Source organism: Cyprinus carpio, chromosome B19 (assembly GCF_018340385.1).
Source record: "Cyprinus carpio isolate SPL01 chromosome B19, ASM1834038v1, whole genome shotgun sequence".
Lineage (NCBI taxonomy): Eukaryota > Metazoa > Chordata > Actinopteri > Cypriniformes > Cyprinidae > Cyprinus > Cyprinus carpio.
The window spans coordinates 12,043,607-12,064,156 of record NC_056615.1 but is presented as its reverse complement, the minus strand read 5'-3'; the positions used below and the strand labels follow the sequence as shown (position 1 = coordinate 12,064,156).

The window sequence follows — 20,550 nt, the reverse complement described above, 5'->3', positions numbered from 1 at the left end:
TGGTAAATATCTCCATTACAAATGCTTACCCAAATGCTAATTTTCTTTTGAGAGCATTTAAGTGCCGAAGCTTTGAGACAATGTAACAGAAAACAATGACTGTGTGTGTGTGTGTGTGTGTGTGTGTGTGTGTGTGTGTGTGTGTGTGTGTGTGTGTGTGTGTGTGTGTGTGTGTGTGTGAATGCGTGCTGGCATTATTTTGTTGCTTTTACAATTAACATGCTGCGCTTTGTTCAAACACAATAGGCTTTTTTGCTCAAGAATGACAGCTTCTTTGAAAGATTGTAATTGTAATTACAATGTGGTTCATGATTTGTAATGCCTAGAAAGCATCTGACCTATGATTATAATAATTTTTTTCATTTTTTTCTAATCCTTCCTGCTCTCAAATAAACATGTTATAATTCTTTTGACTTCCAGTGAAGAAGATGACAGAACTGAAGTCCAGAGGGGTGAAGATGCTGCCAAGTAAAGACAACCACAGCAAGATATCAGTTTGTAAGTCAACCTTTCCATGTACATGAAGGACATTTTCCTTAATCAGCTTTGCGTTTACATCCATGCACTTGGCAGATGTTTTTGTCCAAAGCGATTTGCCTACAAGGTATACTTTATCAATTCATGCATTCCCTGGGAGTTGAACCCATGACCTTGGCATTGCTAGTCTACTGTTTGAGCTACAGGAATGTCTCAGTTTGTTTAATTTTATGTAATGATAACAGTATGTACTACATTAATTTTGCTGAAAAAAACAAAACAAAACAAAAAACAACAACAACATTACAGCCATTCAACATTACAGTGTAATTGAAAGCTGTCAATTTTAACGTTTATTAGACTTAAAAAAAAAAAAAAAGTGTCTTTTAATTTAAGTGAACTTAAAACAATCTTCACTTAAACCCATTATAGTAAATGGGTTTAGCTACATATTTTGCTACCTGTGCCCTTCAGCAAGTTGGAAATATACAGAAAATTGAAAAAGGATATCAAACACTAAGTTCTATATTAAATATAGATGAATCCTTAAAGCTACAACAGGTATTGATTTACTCTTTTTTTCTTTGATTAACAGACATCACAGGAGCTTGGTTAATAGTTTTTTTGGCTGCTATTACTTTAAGAGCTGCCGCCACTGAACGTAACGTGGATCTGACACGCATCGTATTTTCTCACAGTGTGCCGGTGCATTCATGTGTGCAATTGAAGAGCATGCGCTACCAGCACTGTTTAACAGCTGACAGGACGGGAAAATTTGTTTTTACTGACATATGGCCTGACAACATCTCATCTGACCGCAGTTCACTGTGGTTCTACTAAAGCTCCTCGTCACCTATACCGTTTCCATGCTCGTTTGACTCTGACCTGTCGCTGAGGCGAAGTGGAGCGCACGTCTGAAAAGTATCATGTTTTATGTGGTCGTAAAGGCATTCTGCACCTAAATAAACACAATTCTTCAAAAAAAAAAAAATGAGTGGGGTGGCCAACTAGCTCTGCCCCTGCGTTAAATATCTTTTACGTCGTTAAAGTTAAAAGCAAGTATGAGTGAACCAAAACAAAACATTCACAACTGAAATCTTGGTTGACCTTAAAATCTATAACAATGTACATCTAAAACTTTTTTTTTTTTTCAACTCTTGAAAATGTTAAGGTTTTTAAGCATTGTCAGCATGCAGATTGTCCACTCATTGGTGAAAGCAGTGGCACTTGCAGCATGTCCTCATACTCTGCACAAGCACACAACCTTGAACATTAACGTTATCTTTATTCTATGCCATGTCAATTGGAGACAAATGGAGCTATTTTTCTCCCTAAGGCCAGAGGGGAGGGAAAATAAGTTACCGTTTTCATTGTTGGCAAACAGAGAAAGAAAAAGCTTATCAAGGAGGGTAATTGCACTGTGTGCTGAGATGCTTCTTCAGTCTGCTTTCTTCTGTTATGCCGTCTTTATTTACATTTCTATTACCTCTGCATCACTGTGAGAAAATGTCAGCCTGCCCATGTGAGCATGTGCCCATTGAGGGTGTCATCAGGGATCCCAGTAACATCACCGTGGCTGGCAGTGTCTCAGCGGCAGCACTGACAAGTTTGGCCTTTTGTCCCACATCAATATGCATGAGTGCCGGCACCCAGGCGCGCCTCGGCCAATCAACATGTGTCACTTCAGGTTTTCCCTTCTTTGTCCTCTCCTGCCTCCTAGCTACCTATTGCAGAAAGCGAGGCTACAGCCAACCTCCTTGACCCTGAGTGTCATATCCACTTCCTGCGGGGCTGGATGAGCTTGTGTGTTTTGATGCCAGAGAAAATTTTGTGCTCGCATGATGTCTGAAAATATCTTGGCATTCTGAGGAGGGCATGATTGATTCTTTTGTTCATTCAATAAACCTCCTGGACAGGCTGTGTAGACGTTCAAATACACTTACAGATAGCCTTGCTCTCTTTACAAGGCAAATCCATGCTGATGTTCAGACCAACTGCACAGCTCTAAGTGTGATGCTGCTTTTATGCAGCAGGTCAATAAACCAGATGGTAATATTGAGTATCTTAGATTTTAGGCAGAATTTGCCCTTTTTTTTCCCACCAACAAAAAAGTAGGGCAAGATGAAAGAAGAAGCCCTTTAAGAACAGTGTTTTTTATTAGGTTTAGCAAGGATGTTGCATCTTTCAGTATAGGGACTTAAATTGAAACATGATCATTTAGTTCATAGTGCACAAAAATGAAAATTATGAAAAAAGGGTAGTATGGCACCCTACTTAAGTCAAGAACCTCTTTGGAGTAAAGCCTAACTGTCATCTTTTTTCTTCTTCTCCAGAAAATGTAAAATGTACTTTCTGTATTCCTTTTTAATGTTTTTTTTTTTTTTTTTTTTTAAACAGCATGAATGTAAAACATTAAATATTTAATAATTAAATAATTATTCTGGATTATGAATTCTGTGAATATTATATGAAAATGTATGAATTTTGAAAATTAAGTTAAATAATAATAAATCAGTTAACTCATTAAAATATGCACATCTGAATTACACTATATAATCATATGAATTATGTATAGGCCTATATTTTAAATTAAGGCATGTCACAATAGCAATAAACTGAATTCATTTTGAATGGTTCAATTGGCCTTAATTAGGTTATGATGAATAATAAAAATGATAAATAATAAATTATAAATCATATAATATTTTCATAAATTATAATACTTAACAAAGATGCTCAGAGTAAAGACCAAATTGGAAAATTATTATTATTATTATTATTATTATTATTATTATTATTATTATTATTATTATTATTATTATTATTATTATATTTGTTTTTTACCTATATGATATTTGTCAGTTAACTATCATAAAAGAACTATGAACATGCAAATATGTTGTTAAATTATTGAAATATAAACTTATTATTCTATTAAATTATTGAAATATAAAGGGGTTCAACTGACAATAAAGTTTGGGAAAACCTAAGGTATTTAGATTTACTTTAAGTCTTTAACTTAAACTGTTCACTTAAAAGCAATATTTGTCATCATATGAATAAACTTCACAAATGTTGAGTCAAGATTCATAAATGTATAACCATTTAATTTGTGTTTTTAAATGGCATCCATGTTTAAGAGAAAAATGAATAAGCAGGGCTGTTTCATAATTTCCAACTTTTTTCTCCCGTTTTGTCATTTGCAGTATCACAGATGGGGGTGGCACAAGGACACAACATGTGTCCAGACCCAGGAATCCCAGAGAGGGGCAAAAGAAAAGGCTCTGATTTCAGGTGAGAAATGAGTTTATGGATTACTTATTAAAATAGTCCACTGAGAGGACACGGAGGAGAGAGGGAAGAGGAGTGCAGTTAATTTAGTGTTTGTAATGCCAGGATGATGAATAGCAAGAGATGCAGGAGGTGGGCACCTGTTTAATTTCTCATTGGCCTTTTAATTCTTTGGTTTTAGGGGGTATGTGAGGATAGCATAAACATGGGCTGTGGGCTCCCAAAGGTCACAACAAGAAGGGAAGGGGAGCGAGAGAGAGAGAGAGAGATGGAAAGAAAGAGAAGACGTTTATTCAGTACCTTATGTATAAAAACATAAAACATAAGGATAATATCCCCTTTTATATTTACTTTTATCAATAATGATGAATGGTGGAATGCTATTAATCATTGTTTTGTCTTACTATTACAATGATGTCACTTCCTGGATTGTGATGTCATTAAGAATTTGGCTGTTAGTTAAATGGATATTGCAAAAGACTTAAAGGGATAGTTAACACAATATTGAAAGTTTTGTCACATATACTGACCCTCATGTCTTTCCAAACCTGTATGACTTTCAGTCTTCTGCGGAACTACTCTGTGTGTGTCTAACCAAAACATTTTGGTTCCTATTGACTTTGTTATATGGACCAACAATATTCACAATAAATAAACAAATTAACATATTAACTGTTTGGTTACAATCTTCAAAATAGCTTATTTTATGTTCTGCAGAACAAAGTCAGTCATACAGATTTGGAACAAAAAGAGGGTGAATGAATGATGACAGTTTTTTTAACAGAATAAAACGGATATTGAGGACAGAGGGAAAACCTATACATTTATTAAATTAAAACAATATTTACAAGACAACATATCAGAGAAAATGGAGAAATGTAGAAGAAGAAAAAACACCTGCAATACAGGTCCTTCTCAAAAAATTAGCATATTGTGAAAAAGTTCATTATTTTCCATAATGTAATGATAAAAATTAAACTTTCATATATTTTAGATTCATTGCACACCAACTGAAATATTTCAGGTCTTTTATTGTTTTAATACTGATGATTTTGGCATACAGCTCATGAAAACCCAAAATTCCTATCTCAAAAAATCTGTGGGAAGGAAAAAGTGTGGCAAAAAACGCTGCACAACGAGAAGAGGTGACCGGACCCTGGGGAAGATTGTGGAGAAGGACCGATTCCAGACCTTGGGGGACCTGCGGAAGCAGTGGACTGAGTCTGGAGTCGAACATCCAGAGCCACCGTGCACAGGCGTGTGCTTTTGAACCAGAAACAGCGGCAGAAAGCGCGCTGACCTGGGCCTACAGAGAAGCAGCACTGGACTGTGGCTCAGTGGTCCAAAGTACGTTTTTTTCGGATTGAAAGCAAATTTTGCATGTCATTCGGAAATCAAGGTGCCAGAGTCTGGGAGGAAGACTGAGGAGAAGGAAATGCCAAAATGCTGAAGTCCAGTGTCAAGTACCCACAGTCAGTGATGGTCTGGGGTGCCATGTCAGCTGCTGGTGTTGGTCCACTGTGTTTTATCAAGGGCAGGGTCAATGGAAGCTAGCTATCAGGAGATTTTGGAGCACTTCATGCTTCCATCTGCTGAAAAGCTTTATGGAGATGAAGATTTCGTTTTTCAGCACAAGACCTGCCACCTGCTCACAGTGCCAAAACCACTGGTAAATGGTTTACTGACCATGGTATTTACTGTGCTCAGACAGTTGGGCCTGCCAACTCTCCTGACCTGAACCCCATAGAGAATCTGTGGATATTGTGAAGAGAAAGTTGAGAGACGCAAGACCCAACACTCTGGATGAGCTTAAGGCCGCTATCGAAGCATCCTGGGCCTCCATAACACCTCAGCAGTGCCACAGGCTGATTGCCTCCATGCCACGGCGCATTGAAGCAGTCATTTCTGCAAAAGGATTCCCGACCAAGTATTGAGTGCATAACTGAACATAATTATTTGAAGGTTGACTTTTTTTTGTATTAAAAACACTTTTCTTTTACTGGTCGGATGAAATATGCTAATTTTTTGAGATAGGAATTTTGGGTTTTCATGAGCTGTATGCCAAAATCATCAGTATTAAAACAATAAAAGACCTGAAATATTTCAGTTGGTGTGCAATGAATCTAAAATATATGAAAGTTTAATTTTTATCATTACATTATGGAAAATAATGAACTTTTTCACAATATGCTAATTTTTTGAGAAGGACCTGTATGTGAGATGTTGTGATGATGATTTCAATCTTAAAACATTGTCTTAAAAGGATAGTTCATCTAAAAATGAAAAGTCTGTCATTAATCACGCAAACTCATGTCTTTCCGAACATGTAAGACCTCCGTTTATCTACAAAACACAAATTAAATCTGAATAAATTAAATTAAAGTTCGAGATCTTTCTTTGCACACAAAAAGTATACTTGTAGCTTCATAAAATTAGGGTTGAATCATTGATGTCACATGGCCTTTCTGGGCCTTGAACGTAGTAGTTGCGTTGCTGTCTATGCAGGGTCAAAAAGCCCTCGTGTTTCGTCAAAAAAAAAAAAAAAAAAAAAAAAACATCTTATTTTGTGTTAACGAAGATTAATGTCTTATGGGTTTGTAATGAAGGTAATTAATGACAGAATTTTCATTTTTGGGTGTACTATTCTTTTAAAACATTTCATTCAATATATTAAGACATAAATGAAGGGGGCAGTAGGAATGACCTGAGAAAACCATCATTTATGATCGAAAAAGAGGACAGAGAGGGAAGGAGATTGAAAATGAGACAGAGGTCCGGACCTATTTAATTGAGTGGGGACAGAGCAATAGTAGTGTCATTTCCAGGCACAGTGCTGCTACATAGCGGCCTGCGGTGCGAGTTAGGCTGTCAGTGTCCCCCCGCAGGGTGAATGGCAGCGCCCCAGAGAATTCTAACACAGACAAATGAGGACAATCCGTTTTACACTCACTAGCTCTCAGGGCAATCGCAGCGGGGAAGTGAAAGACAATCGAAACTTTTTTACTGGAATGTTCTTAGCTCCGGCTACCTGAGCACCCCTTCATCAGCGGCTAGGTAATGGAAGCGCACAGCCATGCATCTGGAAGCGCACATCGCAGTTTCCCAAAGGCTGTACATTACCGAGATCAGACAGGACCACTGCTGCCGGGCAGGAGAGACGGAGTATTTATGCTGACATGCTATTTGATTTAGCCATGAACAGATACCAGCTCACATGTGAGAGGTTGGGAACTGCTGTGAAAGGCTTGAGTCATCTGGCATCAGCATTTTGCACAGTTGGAAAAGAAAGCAGGGAAATAATAGAAGATGATGTTTTTCCCCCCTCTTTCTTTTCCAAAGGAGATGAATAGAATTATATATGAAACCCAGTTGAATCTGATTCATCAATCGCACACAGTCAGATATCTGCATACAATGACTGATAAACTGCATAATTGATCATTATCCCTTCCTTTCAATCTCCCGTGCTAGTTTCATGTCTCTCGTAGCACTCTGTGGTTGCTTTCTTTCTCACAAAATGCAATCATTTCAACTAATATCAATATTTAATGCCCATTTATTTATTTATTTGCTAAGCAGCCATGAAATAAGTAGGATAATGTGCAGCCGGCCAGTCATTATCGCTAAATAAACTCCCACATCAGGGGCCTGTCAAGATTTATTTTGCCATAATAACTGACTGACTATACAGAATGTACATAATGTAGAATTATATTATATTATATTAATATAGATGTATGGGTTCGTATTTTTTGCAAAATAATAGTCTTTTCCTCTTGCAGGCGGGGTGCTACCGTGCACTTTTCTTGTGATGAAGGTTATGAGCTTCAGGGGTCTAAAAGCATCACCTGCCTGCGAGTTACAGACAGTTATGTTGGCTGGAGTGATGACCGGCCTATCTGCAGAGGTATGTCACTGTGGAAACATCTTTTTTTTTTATTCCAGGTTTTACCTTTGTTCAAAATTGTTCACAAGGTAATCAAATTATTAAACACACTGTTTTATTATTATTATTATTAATATATATATATATTATATATATATATATATATATATATATATATATATATATATATATATATATATATATATATATTATTTTTATTTTTTTTTTTTTTTTTTTTTTTTTTTTTTTTGTTACACAATCCAACCATTTGGCAGCTACCCAATTTGGCTGTCTTGTTTAAAGTGACAGGTTTTGAATTTACTGTACACATACACACACAAAATATCGATTTTAGGCTGAACAGATTAAGGCCTATGATGTCAGTGATAGAATGTATAGCTAGCATTTTCTCCTTCCTTTTAAAAGTTGGTGGGCCTGTTTTTATTTTTTATCATGATTTTATGGTTAGATGCATTTTATTATTTTAATTTTGCATTGCTTATTTCCTGCTGCCCATGACCCAATCAAAACAAACTAGAACCTCTGAACTAATGGACTAATGCAAATTAACCCCATTCATGTGCCCTAATAAAGTCTCATGCCATATTTACAACAAACAAATTTATCACAGCAGATTTAAGCCCTTTTGTTTAACAAATGGTTGAATTATTTGAAATCTTAGTGTAGAGTTAAAGGGCCTTGATTAATGACCTGACAATGAAAGAAGACAATGTGCAGAAAAAAAAAACAAGAGATGAGAGAGAGAGGAAATGGAGAGGATGACAACAGATCTCTAAAGTAGATTTCCTAAGGAGGAAGAGATGGTATCACTCAGCCAGTAATCAGCTTATTTGGCCTCACCAGGCTCCGATTAATTACTTTATTGAGCCTTACTTAATTTCTAACTTTGATTGGCTAGGACAGCCCCCAGGACTTCATTCCTGCAGCAGCTGTCACATCCCCAGAGAGATGCTGTCCACCATACTGCCACCTTTGCCTTATGCCGTAAATTGAGCTGCGAGTCTGGAATTTAGTTGTGGTACCAACGTCATGCATCTTAACTATGATCAGCACAACCTGTCAGTGGTATGGTACCCTAAGCGAATATACAATGGGGTCCAAAGCTGGAAATAAAAGTTTATCACTGTATATATTTTAGTTATATTTATTGTATGTTATATAGTTACATTTAGTTGTATTATATAATTGATTATAATTATTATTTTTATTGATAATTTAATATGAAATTATTATAATTTATTACATACATTTAAAAAAATAACACACACAAAAAAAATGTAGTGTCAGTAAATATATTATATATATATATATATATATATATATATATATATATATATATATATATATATATATATATATATATATATATATATATATATATATCTTTTTTTTTTTTCATTTATTTGTTTGTTTTGGAGAGAAATAAATGTTTCTCATCTATCAAGGATGCATTAAATTGCAAAATGCTGTTCTTTTGAACTTTCTATTCATCAAAGAATCCTGGAAAAAAAATGTACCATGGCTTCCTTAAATATTTTAAGCTCAACTGTTTTCATCATTGATAATATGAAATGTTTCTTAAGCAGTAAATCAGCATATTCGAATTATTTCAGAATTATATGGAGAAATGATGCTGAAAATTCAGCTTTACCATCACAGGAATAAATTACATATTAAATTATATTACAATAGAAAATAGCTATTTAAAAAAAAAAAAAAAAAAACACAATATGTGCCTTTTTTTAGTATGCATTTACATCTTACCCAGAGATAAGAACTACTTGTGTTATCATAGAGTTTTTTGAGATTTGTCATTTGAGTAATAAACTTTGTTTTAATATATTATTTGGAGCATTGAGGCTGTCCTACGAACACAGCTTTTCTTACTGTAGCTCCACACCAACAGGCTAACACACACAAAGCTTTAGTTTTACCTGCTCACTTCTACTTCATATCGATTAATTTCTGTGGACTATTAGTCTTTCATTAGAGTTACATATCCCGTCTCTAACACCACCAGTGGCCTTTGCCACCGTGGACCCCTCAGGCATGACAATATTCGGGAGAAAGTTAGTTGGACAGCTTTGTGATGGATTGCACCAGTTGCCTTTGTTTTTGATTATTTAACGATCAGTTTTTGGCACATCACTGTGGGCTTGTGGAAAGAGGGAAAATGGACCTGGAATTGGGAAACTGTCTGAATCACCAGATGGACCAAGTTCCCTTATCAGCCCCATTACTCATGTGAAAAGTGTTGATATTTAGCTATTGCTCCCCAGAACCTGTTTCTTCATCACTTGCTCCTTTTCACCACTAATGTGGAGAATGATTATTTGTGTTGTTTCATTGATTTAACAAACTAAATGCCAGGCCATTATTTAGAACTGGTCCATTTTAATTGCATGCTCCAGGAAAACCTGAATCATAAGACTAATTAGTAATGGTGCCACAGAAAAAGAGCTCATAAATCATTGTCGCTAAATACATAAATACTAGCATAAAAAGTACGATAATAATAGTGTGTCCTTGAGGTTTTCTCTCTCTCTCTCTCTCTGTGTGTAGAAATGTTGTTTCCGTGATTTGCAGGATTTTAAAGGATCTGGGACTTTCACAAGAAATCTATAAAATACATTTGTGTCTTTTGTATTGGCTATTTAGAAGTCAGATCAATTTTCAGTCCTTAATAGAACCTGAAATACACAATATATCATGAGCAATGAGTTTTGTTTGTTGAATATTGAAGTCTTAACAGCGATTAAATGCTGGTTGTTGGTCCAGTGGCTTAAAGTAACTCTTTGAACTGAATCCCTGTCTATTATTTTTTTTTTTTTTTAAACTCCCCAGTTTCTCATTCAGTCTATCAAAGGCTTTTTCCGACACTTGAAATGTGTGTTGGTAAATCCAGGGTCTTGGAACTGTTAGCCTGAATCTAATTTGGTCGAAATTCAGCCTGAATTAGGTGAACTTTAAATAATTATCTTATTGCAGTGCTGTCCTTTCAACTTAAATGCACTTGGACTGTTTCACAGCTGAGCCCCTGCTAATACTGTACATATCTTCTTCTAATAGCGTGATTATTATGTTGGAGAGTATGTTGGTTCATTATTGATTTTGAGATATAATCCCTGCAGTCCCTTCAACATTATCTTGGTACCAATTTCCTTGAGACTCTCAGAACTTCACTTTGTGTGCTTTATTTTATAACCCTAAACTAACATTTCCAAAACATTGCAGGGAGGTTATTTTACATGACAGCCTAATAAGAACTTATACAGAATGTTAACTAAAGGTTTTTTTTTTTTTTTTTTTTTTTTTTATAACCATTAACTGACATTTCCAGAACTCCAGATGTTGTGTGTGTGTGGGTGTGACAGTCTAATAATACCTTGAAATGTGATCTAATGGTCATTTTTGTTTTATTTTATAGACAATAACTTTAAATTTCCAGAATGTTGCAGTTAAGTGTAGGTGTCGACCAAATAAGAACTTGTACTTTTTGTTTTATTGTATTTTATTTAATTTCCCATAAACTAACATTTCCAGAACTTTGAAGCTTCTGTGTGAGAACTAAATGCAAACTTGCATGGAATGATGCAGTTAAATGATGTTTTTTTTTTGTTTGTTTTTTAAGAATGTGATCTAATGTTGTTGTTGTTTTGTTTTCTTTTTTTTTTTTTTTTTTGTGGCAACCAAACAAGAACTTCTATACAGTGTTATCTAATGGTTATTTTTATTGGTCACCCTTCATTTTAAGGTCCATTTTAACTAACTATTAACTACAAAATTTGCCTCAATCAATTCATAATTACTGCTTATTAATAGTTAGTAAAATAGTTAAGTTTAGGTACTTGGAAGGATTAAGGAATGTAGAATATGTTCGGTACTTATAAAGAGTATGGAGCAGACTTTGCTTTCTCTGCTGAAGTCCATACTGCCAAATCTTCATACTTCCACAACAAGATCAACAGCGCCCCAGACGCACATAATCTTTACAAAGCATTTAATTCTCTCCTCTGTCCCCCTCCACCACCTCCCACCACTTCTATTAAAGCCGATGATTTTGCCACATTCTTCACAGACAAAACCAGAACAATCAATAGCCAATTCTCAGCCCAACACACACAGGACCTCAAACCAAACACACCCACCACTAAAACTCCCATCTTCTCCTCCTGTCCCCTCATTGAGGCAGAAGTATCAAAACTTCTCCTCTCCAGCCACCCTACAACATGCCCTCTATACCCAATCCCCTCACACCTCCTCCAAGTAATCTCTTCTACACTTTTACCAGCACTCACACACATTATCAACACATATCTCCTCACAAGCACCTTCCCCACTGCATTCAAGCAGGCTCAGGTAACCCCACTGCTCAAAAAACCTACATTAAACACTTCACTTACAGATAGCTAAAGACCTGTCTCTCTCCTTCCATTCATAGTGAAAACCTTCGAAAGAGTTCATCATTGTATATCTCACAGAACAACAAACTGTATGCTAACCAGTCAGGTTTCAGGAGTGGCCATTCAACTGAGACTGCGCTACTGTCAGTCACGGAAGCCCTGCAGATAGCAAAAGCTGATTCCAAATCATCAGTTCTTATTCTGCTAGATCTATCTGCTGCTTTTGACACTGTCAATCATCAGATCCTCCTGTCTGCCCTCCTATAACTGGGCATCACAGGGATTCCACTTTGCTGGTTTGAATCCTATCTCACTGGTACTGTAGGTCTTTCAGGGTGGCTTGGGAAGGGGAGGTATCCAAAGCACAATAACTTGTCACTGGGGATCCTCAGGCATCAGTTCTTGGACCCCTCCTCTTCTCCACATACACAACATCACTGGGTCCCATCATACAGGCACATGGCTTCTCCTACCATTTGCTATGCTGATGACACACAGCTCTATCTTTCATTTCAACCAGATGATCCAATGGTAGCTGCAAGGATCTCAGGCTGCCGGTTGGACATCTCAGCATGGATGAAAGAATATCACCTACAGCTCAACCTGGCAAAGACTGAGCTTCTTGTCTTTCCTGCCACTCCAACTCTACAGTATGATTTCTCCATCCAGCTAGGTTCTTCTAAAATTACCCCATCAACAGTCAGAAATCTTGGTGTAATCTTTGATGACCACTTGACCTTCAAAGACCACATTGCAAAGACTGCTCGATCTAGCAGGTTTGCATTGCACAACATCAGAAAGATCAGGCCCTTTCTAACGGAGCATGCTGCACAACTTCTGGTCCAGGCCCTTGTAATTTCTAGGCTGGACTACTTCAATGCTCTTCTGGCTGGACTTTCATCAAGCACAATCAAACCTCTACAAATGATTCAGAATGCAGCGGCACGACTGGTCTTCAACGAGCCCAAAAAAGCCCATGTTACACCTCTCTTCATCTCCTTGCACTAGCTACCGGTTGCGGCTCGCATCAAGTTCAAGATATTGATGCTTGGATATAGAACAGCCACAGGCTCAGCACCCGCCTACTTCCACTCACTACAATTAATCTACATCCCCTCCAGAAGTCTGAGATCCGCTAGTGAGCGACGCCTAGTGGTACATTTATTTACATTAACATTTATGCATTTAGCAGATGCTTTTATCCAAAGCGACTTACAGTGCATTCAGGCTAACATTTATGTTTTATGTTGTAACGTGTTCCCTGGGAAACAAACCCACAACCTTTTGCGCTGCTAACGCAATGCCACTGAGCCACAGGAACACACAGTGGTACCGTCACAGAGAGGCTCAAAATCACTTTCCAGAACATTCTCATTCACCATTCCTGGCTGGTGGAATGATCTTCCCACCCTTATCCGGAATGCGGAATCCCTGACAATTTTCAAGCGACAGCTGATAACTCATCTCTTTCGAAGCTACTTGACTTCATCATAAAAAAAATATATATATTTATCTTCATTTATTCATACTCTTTCTAGCTTGTACTTATTTGAACAATGTCTAAAACTTGGTATTGCAAGCCCTTCCTGTGTCTGTTCTTTATAAGAAGAATCGCTTTATGTATCCCTCAATTGTAAGTCGCTTTGAATAAAAGTGTCTGCAAAATGACTAAATGTAAATGTACTAACAAACAGCCAGTATATTAATAATAGGCATGCTAATAAGCAACTAGTTAATAGTGAGAACTGGTCCCTAAACTAAAATGTTACCTTTTATATTTTTAGAACCAATTCAGAACATTGCTAGGAGAGTTTTGTGTGAAACCTAAATATAAATTTCTGCAGAATGTTATATGATGGTTATTTGCAGGTAGGTTTCTGTGTGACAACCAAATACAACAAAACAGAATCTTTTTCTAATGGTTAATTGATTTTAATTTAATTTTATTTTGATTTTTGATTTAATTTGATGTATTTTTTACCTTATATTATAATCATGCATGCCCAAAATATTAGTTAGGATGATCCCAGAAGTGCTCTCATTGAGAATTTCTTACACCCCAATATGTATGATGACTGACAAAAATGCTATCAATGATGCGTTTTTAGCAAACCTTTAAAGCAGAAAGCTGCAGACAACACACATTATGTTGTGAAGGTGAAAATTGGGGTCAGCCGGCCCTGATGTTAATTAACATTCCAAAGACTTTTGTTCTTTAATGTCAGCCCACCTTAAAGTGTTTGAGGAAACTTTGCGAGTGTGTGTGTGGCAGGGGAGGCCCTGAGGAGCTCACCTCAGACATAGCTCATTAAAAGCTCCAGCTGGTCCCAGACCTGCAGAAACATTCATTTAGTGCAAACACGCTTGCTGTGCCCTCCCTTCTCATTAGACATCGAGTGCTTTCATTCGAGGAGGTATTTAAAGTCCTCCTGGAGGCCGCGAGAGAGTCACTTTAACTCAGAGAAAAGTCACAGAAAAGTCAAGCACTCAACAAGTCATCGGTAAGGTCACTGAACATTCAGGTCACACGCCGGTCCAATCAAAACCAACAACCCGAGATAGGTAACAATAATCAAGGGCGAAATATTGACTGCAGCCGAAGGCTAAACCTGTATACGTGTGCTTTTTTAATAATTTAAGATTTTGTTACATTCCGTCTGTAGGCCCACAAGCCAATCACAACCTTTGAAAGTGGTATGGATTGGGTATAGTATGTGTGATATCTAGAAAAATAGTTCTTGTGAGTCTGTCTGTTGAACTCAGCAGTGTTTTGCTTTTCGTTTTAGGTTTACTCTAAAGTGACTAAACTAAACTAAAACTTTCCCTGGAGCTAAACAACTTAACTTAACTTAACTTAACTTAACTTAACTTAACTTAACTTAACTTAACTTAACTTAACTTAATCTTTTATAGATGAGATGTTTCACTCCTTGAAGAGTCAAACTACATGATTTGTCTCTCTTCTTTCAGCTCCTATGTGTGGCGGTCAGCTCCGTGGCCCAAGCGGCATCATCACCTCCCCAAACTTCCCAGTACAGTATGACAACAATTCTAACTGCACCTGGATCATCACAGCTTCGGACCCTTCCAAGGTAAATTCTTCCAAAAAACATACCTAGTATATTCACGTAAGCTCTACACGCTGTGGAAGCATACGTAGCTTCACACTTGGGTATTAGGAAATGTCATTTGAAGTGAAATAATAATCAGGCCCAGGCAAAACCCATAGATTTGTTTTTGTTGTTTTTTTCTCACCTTTTCTGTTCTGATTTAATGGTAAAATCTGATTTTAAATATGGTAAAATGCACACTACCATTCAAAAGATTGGGGTCAGTGAGTTTAAAGAACTGTCTTACCATGGAATCGTTCACTTGATTAGTAACATGAGTAATATTATGTAATAGTATTATACCATTAAAGTACTATTTAATAATTTATTTATGTGATGACAAAGCTGAATTTCAGCAGCAATTTCTCCAGTCTTCAGTGTCTGATTTGATGCTCAGTAATATAAGTGTCTTTACTGTCACTTTTAATTTGTCTTTTCTGAATAATTGTAATAATAATGAAAAAAAAAAAACGTACCCCAAACTTTTGAATATTAGTGCACAACATAGAGCTAATGTTATTGGAAACTAAAGGCATTTTCAAATTAGCCAAACTATTTAATAAACAAATACACAGGGGGCAACTTTGTAAATTTCCCTAAGGAAATTTAAATAGTTTTCTGTGGCCACAGTTTCCATGTGGGCCTGCTATTAATTGCAGGGGAAAGGATACACAGATATTGATAGACGATGTTCAATATACAGATATCTACACACTCATAAAAAAAAATAAATTGAACCACTGACGTTATATTAAAGGTGAATGGAAGATAACGAAAACTACATTCGAGCAGATATACCACAGTAGAGACAAAAACTGGCGCTGTCTGTGTCATGACTTTGGCATCGAGTTCAAGGCCATTTTCTTACTCGCTTGCCAGATTTTCCTTATCTAGTTTCAAATAAATGGCTTTACAAATCTCTCCCCTCATCACCATGACTCAGTTGGGAGAGAAGGAGACCGAGAGATGGAGGGCAAATGGAATGGGGTAGAGTGGGTCTGTCAGTGCCCCCTGCTTTTTCTCTGCCGCCCAGTGCGCTATTTCATCCTGTGTGTAAAGGACAGTTCTGCTTCACACCATCACAGCTGGAGAGCGGGGCACAGATGAAGATGGAATATTGCTGTTTTTGCTCTTTACAACCGTAATGACATTCTGTTTTCGTTCTGACACAATAGTACCCAGAAAAGACGTGAGGTTAGCTGTGAGACTGAGGCAGAACCGGGGCCGTATGAAATGTACCTGACAATGAGCTTTTGATTTCGCTGCAGCTGGTTTGCTGCCTGAGCCAAAGCCTGTGTGGAGAGATCCCAGCAGCTGTTAAAGCCTTTAGCATCACAGTTAGCTAGAGTTTGACATCATTTAGCATTTCTTGATGCATAATGAATATTTAAGGAGAACTGTTGGGATTATAGACACCAAACCTGCTTGCCAAAACCTTTACTCATATTTAGCTTTTCGGGAATTAGTTAAAGATTAGTTAAATATCTAATGACCTAAAGGGCATATAGGAATGTATGGGAAACCCTTTAAATTATTATTATTATTATTTATTTTATTTTTTTTCAGTTTCAGTTGGTGCTGAGATGATGTACTTATGTACTATTGCTCAAAAGTTTAGGCCAGTAAGATTTTGTTTTTGAAAGAAGTCTCTTATGTGCACCAATAATGCATTTATTTAATTCAAAATACTGTTAAAACAGTAATATTGTGAAATATTATTACAATTTAAAATAACTGATTTCAATTTTAATGTATTACAAAAAATCCAATCATTTCTGTGATGGCAAAGCTGAATTTTCTATCTTTTCTATCTTTTATCTATCTATCTATCTATCTATCTATCTATCTATCTATCTATCTATCTATCTATCTATCTATCTATCTATCTATCTATCTATCTATCTATCTATCTATCTATTTATTGAGAAAACTATGATGCATTTTGTTTTAGGATTATTTGATGAATACACTGTAATAAAAAAATCAATCTTGTAACTTTCATTTAGAAAATTAAGGTGATAATTAAAAATGGTGTGTATATTTTATTAAAGAATTTGTGGTTCAGTGTTATATAAAAATTAGAGAATATTGAGAACATTTCACTAATAAAAACAAGATATGTTTGAGGCTTGAACTGAGAACCTGATTAAGCTGAAAAAAAAGGAAAGAAGGCTACCTATTTACTGTATTTTAAAAAAATTGGCTCAATTATGTTGTTTTATTTTGGCAGAGATTGTTAATTCCCAGCATACTTTGTATAAGGCTGGATATGGAGAGTAAATATCAAAATTAAGTGCTATTTTATGTTATTTTTAAGAGAAACATCTGTTCATGTTGAATGTTCAGTTTCCAATCTTTTGCAACATTATAAATATCTTTACTATTACTTTTGATCAATTCAATGCATATTTGCTAAATAAAATATTAATATCTATCAATAATAATAATAATAATAATAATCTTGCTCATACCAGACTTTTAATAGTAGTGACTGAGAGATATGTACATTGCAAATTATGTACATACTATAGCATAATTTGGATGGGCCTTTAAAAGTGCATGTGGTTTAAACCACAGGCCCTGTCATTTTATTCCAAACATGGTAAAAATCGTATTTCCGTCCTAAAATGCCATTAACACAATAAATACGTTGACATTTGGTGGATGAATTTAATAAACGACTGAAGCGCTTATATGAAGTGCAAGGGAAATGTAGTGACATTTGGTTAGCAGTGTGATATGTTTAATCAACTAAAACAAGTAAGATACTGAAGTTCAGACGGAGCCGAGTCTGTAATGCCTCAGTACCAGATTCCCTGGAGCTACACTTAAAGATGCTCTTGCTTCTCAAAGATGTCCATTCTATTTATGTCAACTGTGGTGCCTAATGACGGGTGCTGGAAAACGGCTGAACTTGGAACTAATAAATGAGAGAAACAGATAGGATTCTGCAGGGAAGGCAGCATGTGGAACAGCACCGGACTGAGTCCCCTGCTCACAGACAAACATTAGCTCAGAGTCTAGACACTGCGTTTCTGCCTTAGAAGGAGGATCCCCAGAAGCCATAATAATAGAGAATGAGTTGTTCATGAGAAGACATGGCTGATTGCTTTTGTTGTCCTCTTCTTTTTTTTTTTTAATTATCAGTCCTTCTTTTGTTCTGTGCACTATCGTCATTCAGCGGACTGGTATTATCACTTCTGCAGGGACTTCCATTTTGACAAAAAGCCTCGTTCCTCCAACAAGTCCCGCTCCCTGCTATGAAGTCTTTGAGCATTATCGCTCTCAACTACGAAACAGTAGTCACAATGTCTTTTGTCTGAGAGCCTCAGGAGTGATTTATTCCTATTTATTAATTCATTTATATATTCTATGCTGTTATTTGGTTAGTCAGTATTTATCTCTATAACAGTCACAGTGGTTGTATTTATTTATTTCATTTTTTATTTATTGTATTTGCTTTTATTTTATTTATTTATTTTCAGCTCAGCTTTCTGTCGTCATTGAGATATTGAAACTGTTAATATAGCTCAAGTAAAATATTGTACTCTTACTTAGTTATAGGTGAGAGTTGGGGTAAGTTGTGATAAGTTGTGATACTCTCTTCAAAGAGAAAGAAGATCACCTAATTACAGTATATTGCAAGATATATTGAATGGTATTTTACACCATGTATGAAATAGGTTTATAAAAAATAAAAATAAAAAATGTCAGAATAAATGAAAGAAAATATTATTATTATTATTATTATTATTATTATTATTATTATTATTATTATTATTATTATTATTATTATTATTATTATAGTTATAGTTATTGTTATTATAGTTATTATTATTATTATTTCTAATAGTGTTTGTAATAGTTATATTTACAACAGTATTTTACAAATGTAATATAATATTTGCAATGTATTTATTTTTCCTTCCACGTTTAAAGACAAAAATGCTGCTTTTAATGTTTCATTTGTAATATTTAGCCAAATAATACACCTGCCTTTATAAATGTCAAATGATCAACATGTATGACACAAATTTGTCTAAATACTTTAGTTTGCTCAAATAAATTTTATTTTACCTGTCATGTAGAATATTTGCTTTTGCTTTGGGACAAAAATGAAAAATAAAAATCCTCAATCACAGGCAGCTGTATGTAATGTAATATAATCACATGATGATAATTATGCGAAGTTTTCTAAATTAAGAGGCTGATCTTCATCCTCGATGCAATCATATGATGACTAAACATTATCGAATCCGGTTTTAGTGTGGCATGATGGTTAACGTTTCATGCTCTGCCTCAGAGTATTGACTTGCTGGAATCAGCCTGTGCATCATAATCACTCACTGAGTCAGCCAAGGATCGCCCCGCCCACAGCGCTGTCACTCACCATCATACAGTAAATACCGTACAGGATTCACCCGAGGTGGGCAGCACGCCCTCCGTTGAGGGGGAGGACTGATAAAAGAAAGGTTCAGAGGAGGTAAAGGAGGATGAAACCTAGAATGCTGCCACTCCACCTCTGGCACTCTTTGTTGCGGAGCTTGTTTACCATAGGACAGAGTGCAATTTGCATTTATATAAGCTTTTTCATTAGGAGTTGGTCTCCAAGCACTCCAAAAACATTAAGAATTTGGTGGAAATGTGGCAGCCAATTTGAAAAGTGACAACAGACTGCACTTTGTTTATTTTGATTCATACTTTTTTCACAGTATTTCTTTTTACTGTTTATCACCAATAAACCTTCATATTTAATTGTTAATTTTCCATAACTCTTTCTTTTCTCCTTTTGTATGCAAAAATTCTGCAGTTTTGTTTTCATCTTGGAGAAGAATGAGAAATATGCACCTTTGACTCTTCATTTTCCTAAATCAGATGCATAAATTCTTTCTTTGTTTTCTGCAGAAAGAGTTTTTTCCTCCTCTGTTAGCTCGTGTGTGCAATCTGAAAATTACTGATTTCAAAAGTATTATGAAATGGCTGGTGTTATAATTAGGTTGCTCATCCACTAGAAAACTACATTTGTTATTTATTTATTTATTTATTTATTTATTTATTTATTTATTTATTTATTCACGGCCTTTCAAACCTAGGGGGAATATGATGAACCAAATGCTTTTAAGAAGAAAAACAAAAACAAACAAACAAAAAAACTTGTACTGCTTTGCTATTTTTTAACCAAGTTTAGAAAGCTGACTCTGATTCTTCTCTGTGTGTAGGTGATCAAGCTGATTTTTGAGGAGTTTGACTTGGAGCGAGGTTACGATACTCTAACTGTGGGAGACGGAGCTGTAATCGGTGATCAGCGGACAGTCTTTCATGTGTGAGCACTTTTGTTCCTCGTTTGCTTTCTTCTCTGTCC

General features: G+C 35.9%; 1 protein-coding gene across 2 annotated transcripts in view; it reads left to right on the top strand.

Annotated features, from left to right (window-relative positions):
• csmd2 (CUB and Sushi multiple domains 2) overlaps positions 1-20,550 on the top strand; it is a 285,162-nt gene that overhangs the window by 151,631 nt on the left and 112,981 nt on the right. For both annotated transcript variants that reach the window (XM_042745309.1, XM_042745310.1), the window contains exons 7-11: positions 421-498; positions 3,684-3,771; positions 7,551-7,675; positions 15,049-15,170; positions 20,408-20,511. In XM_042745309.1, coding sequence (XP_042601243.1) covers positions 421-498; positions 3,684-3,771; positions 7,551-7,675; positions 15,049-15,170; positions 20,408-20,511 — 517 coding nt within the window. The remainder of the gene's footprint in view (positions 1-420; positions 499-3,683; positions 3,772-7,550; positions 7,676-15,048; positions 15,171-20,407; positions 20,512-20,550) is intronic.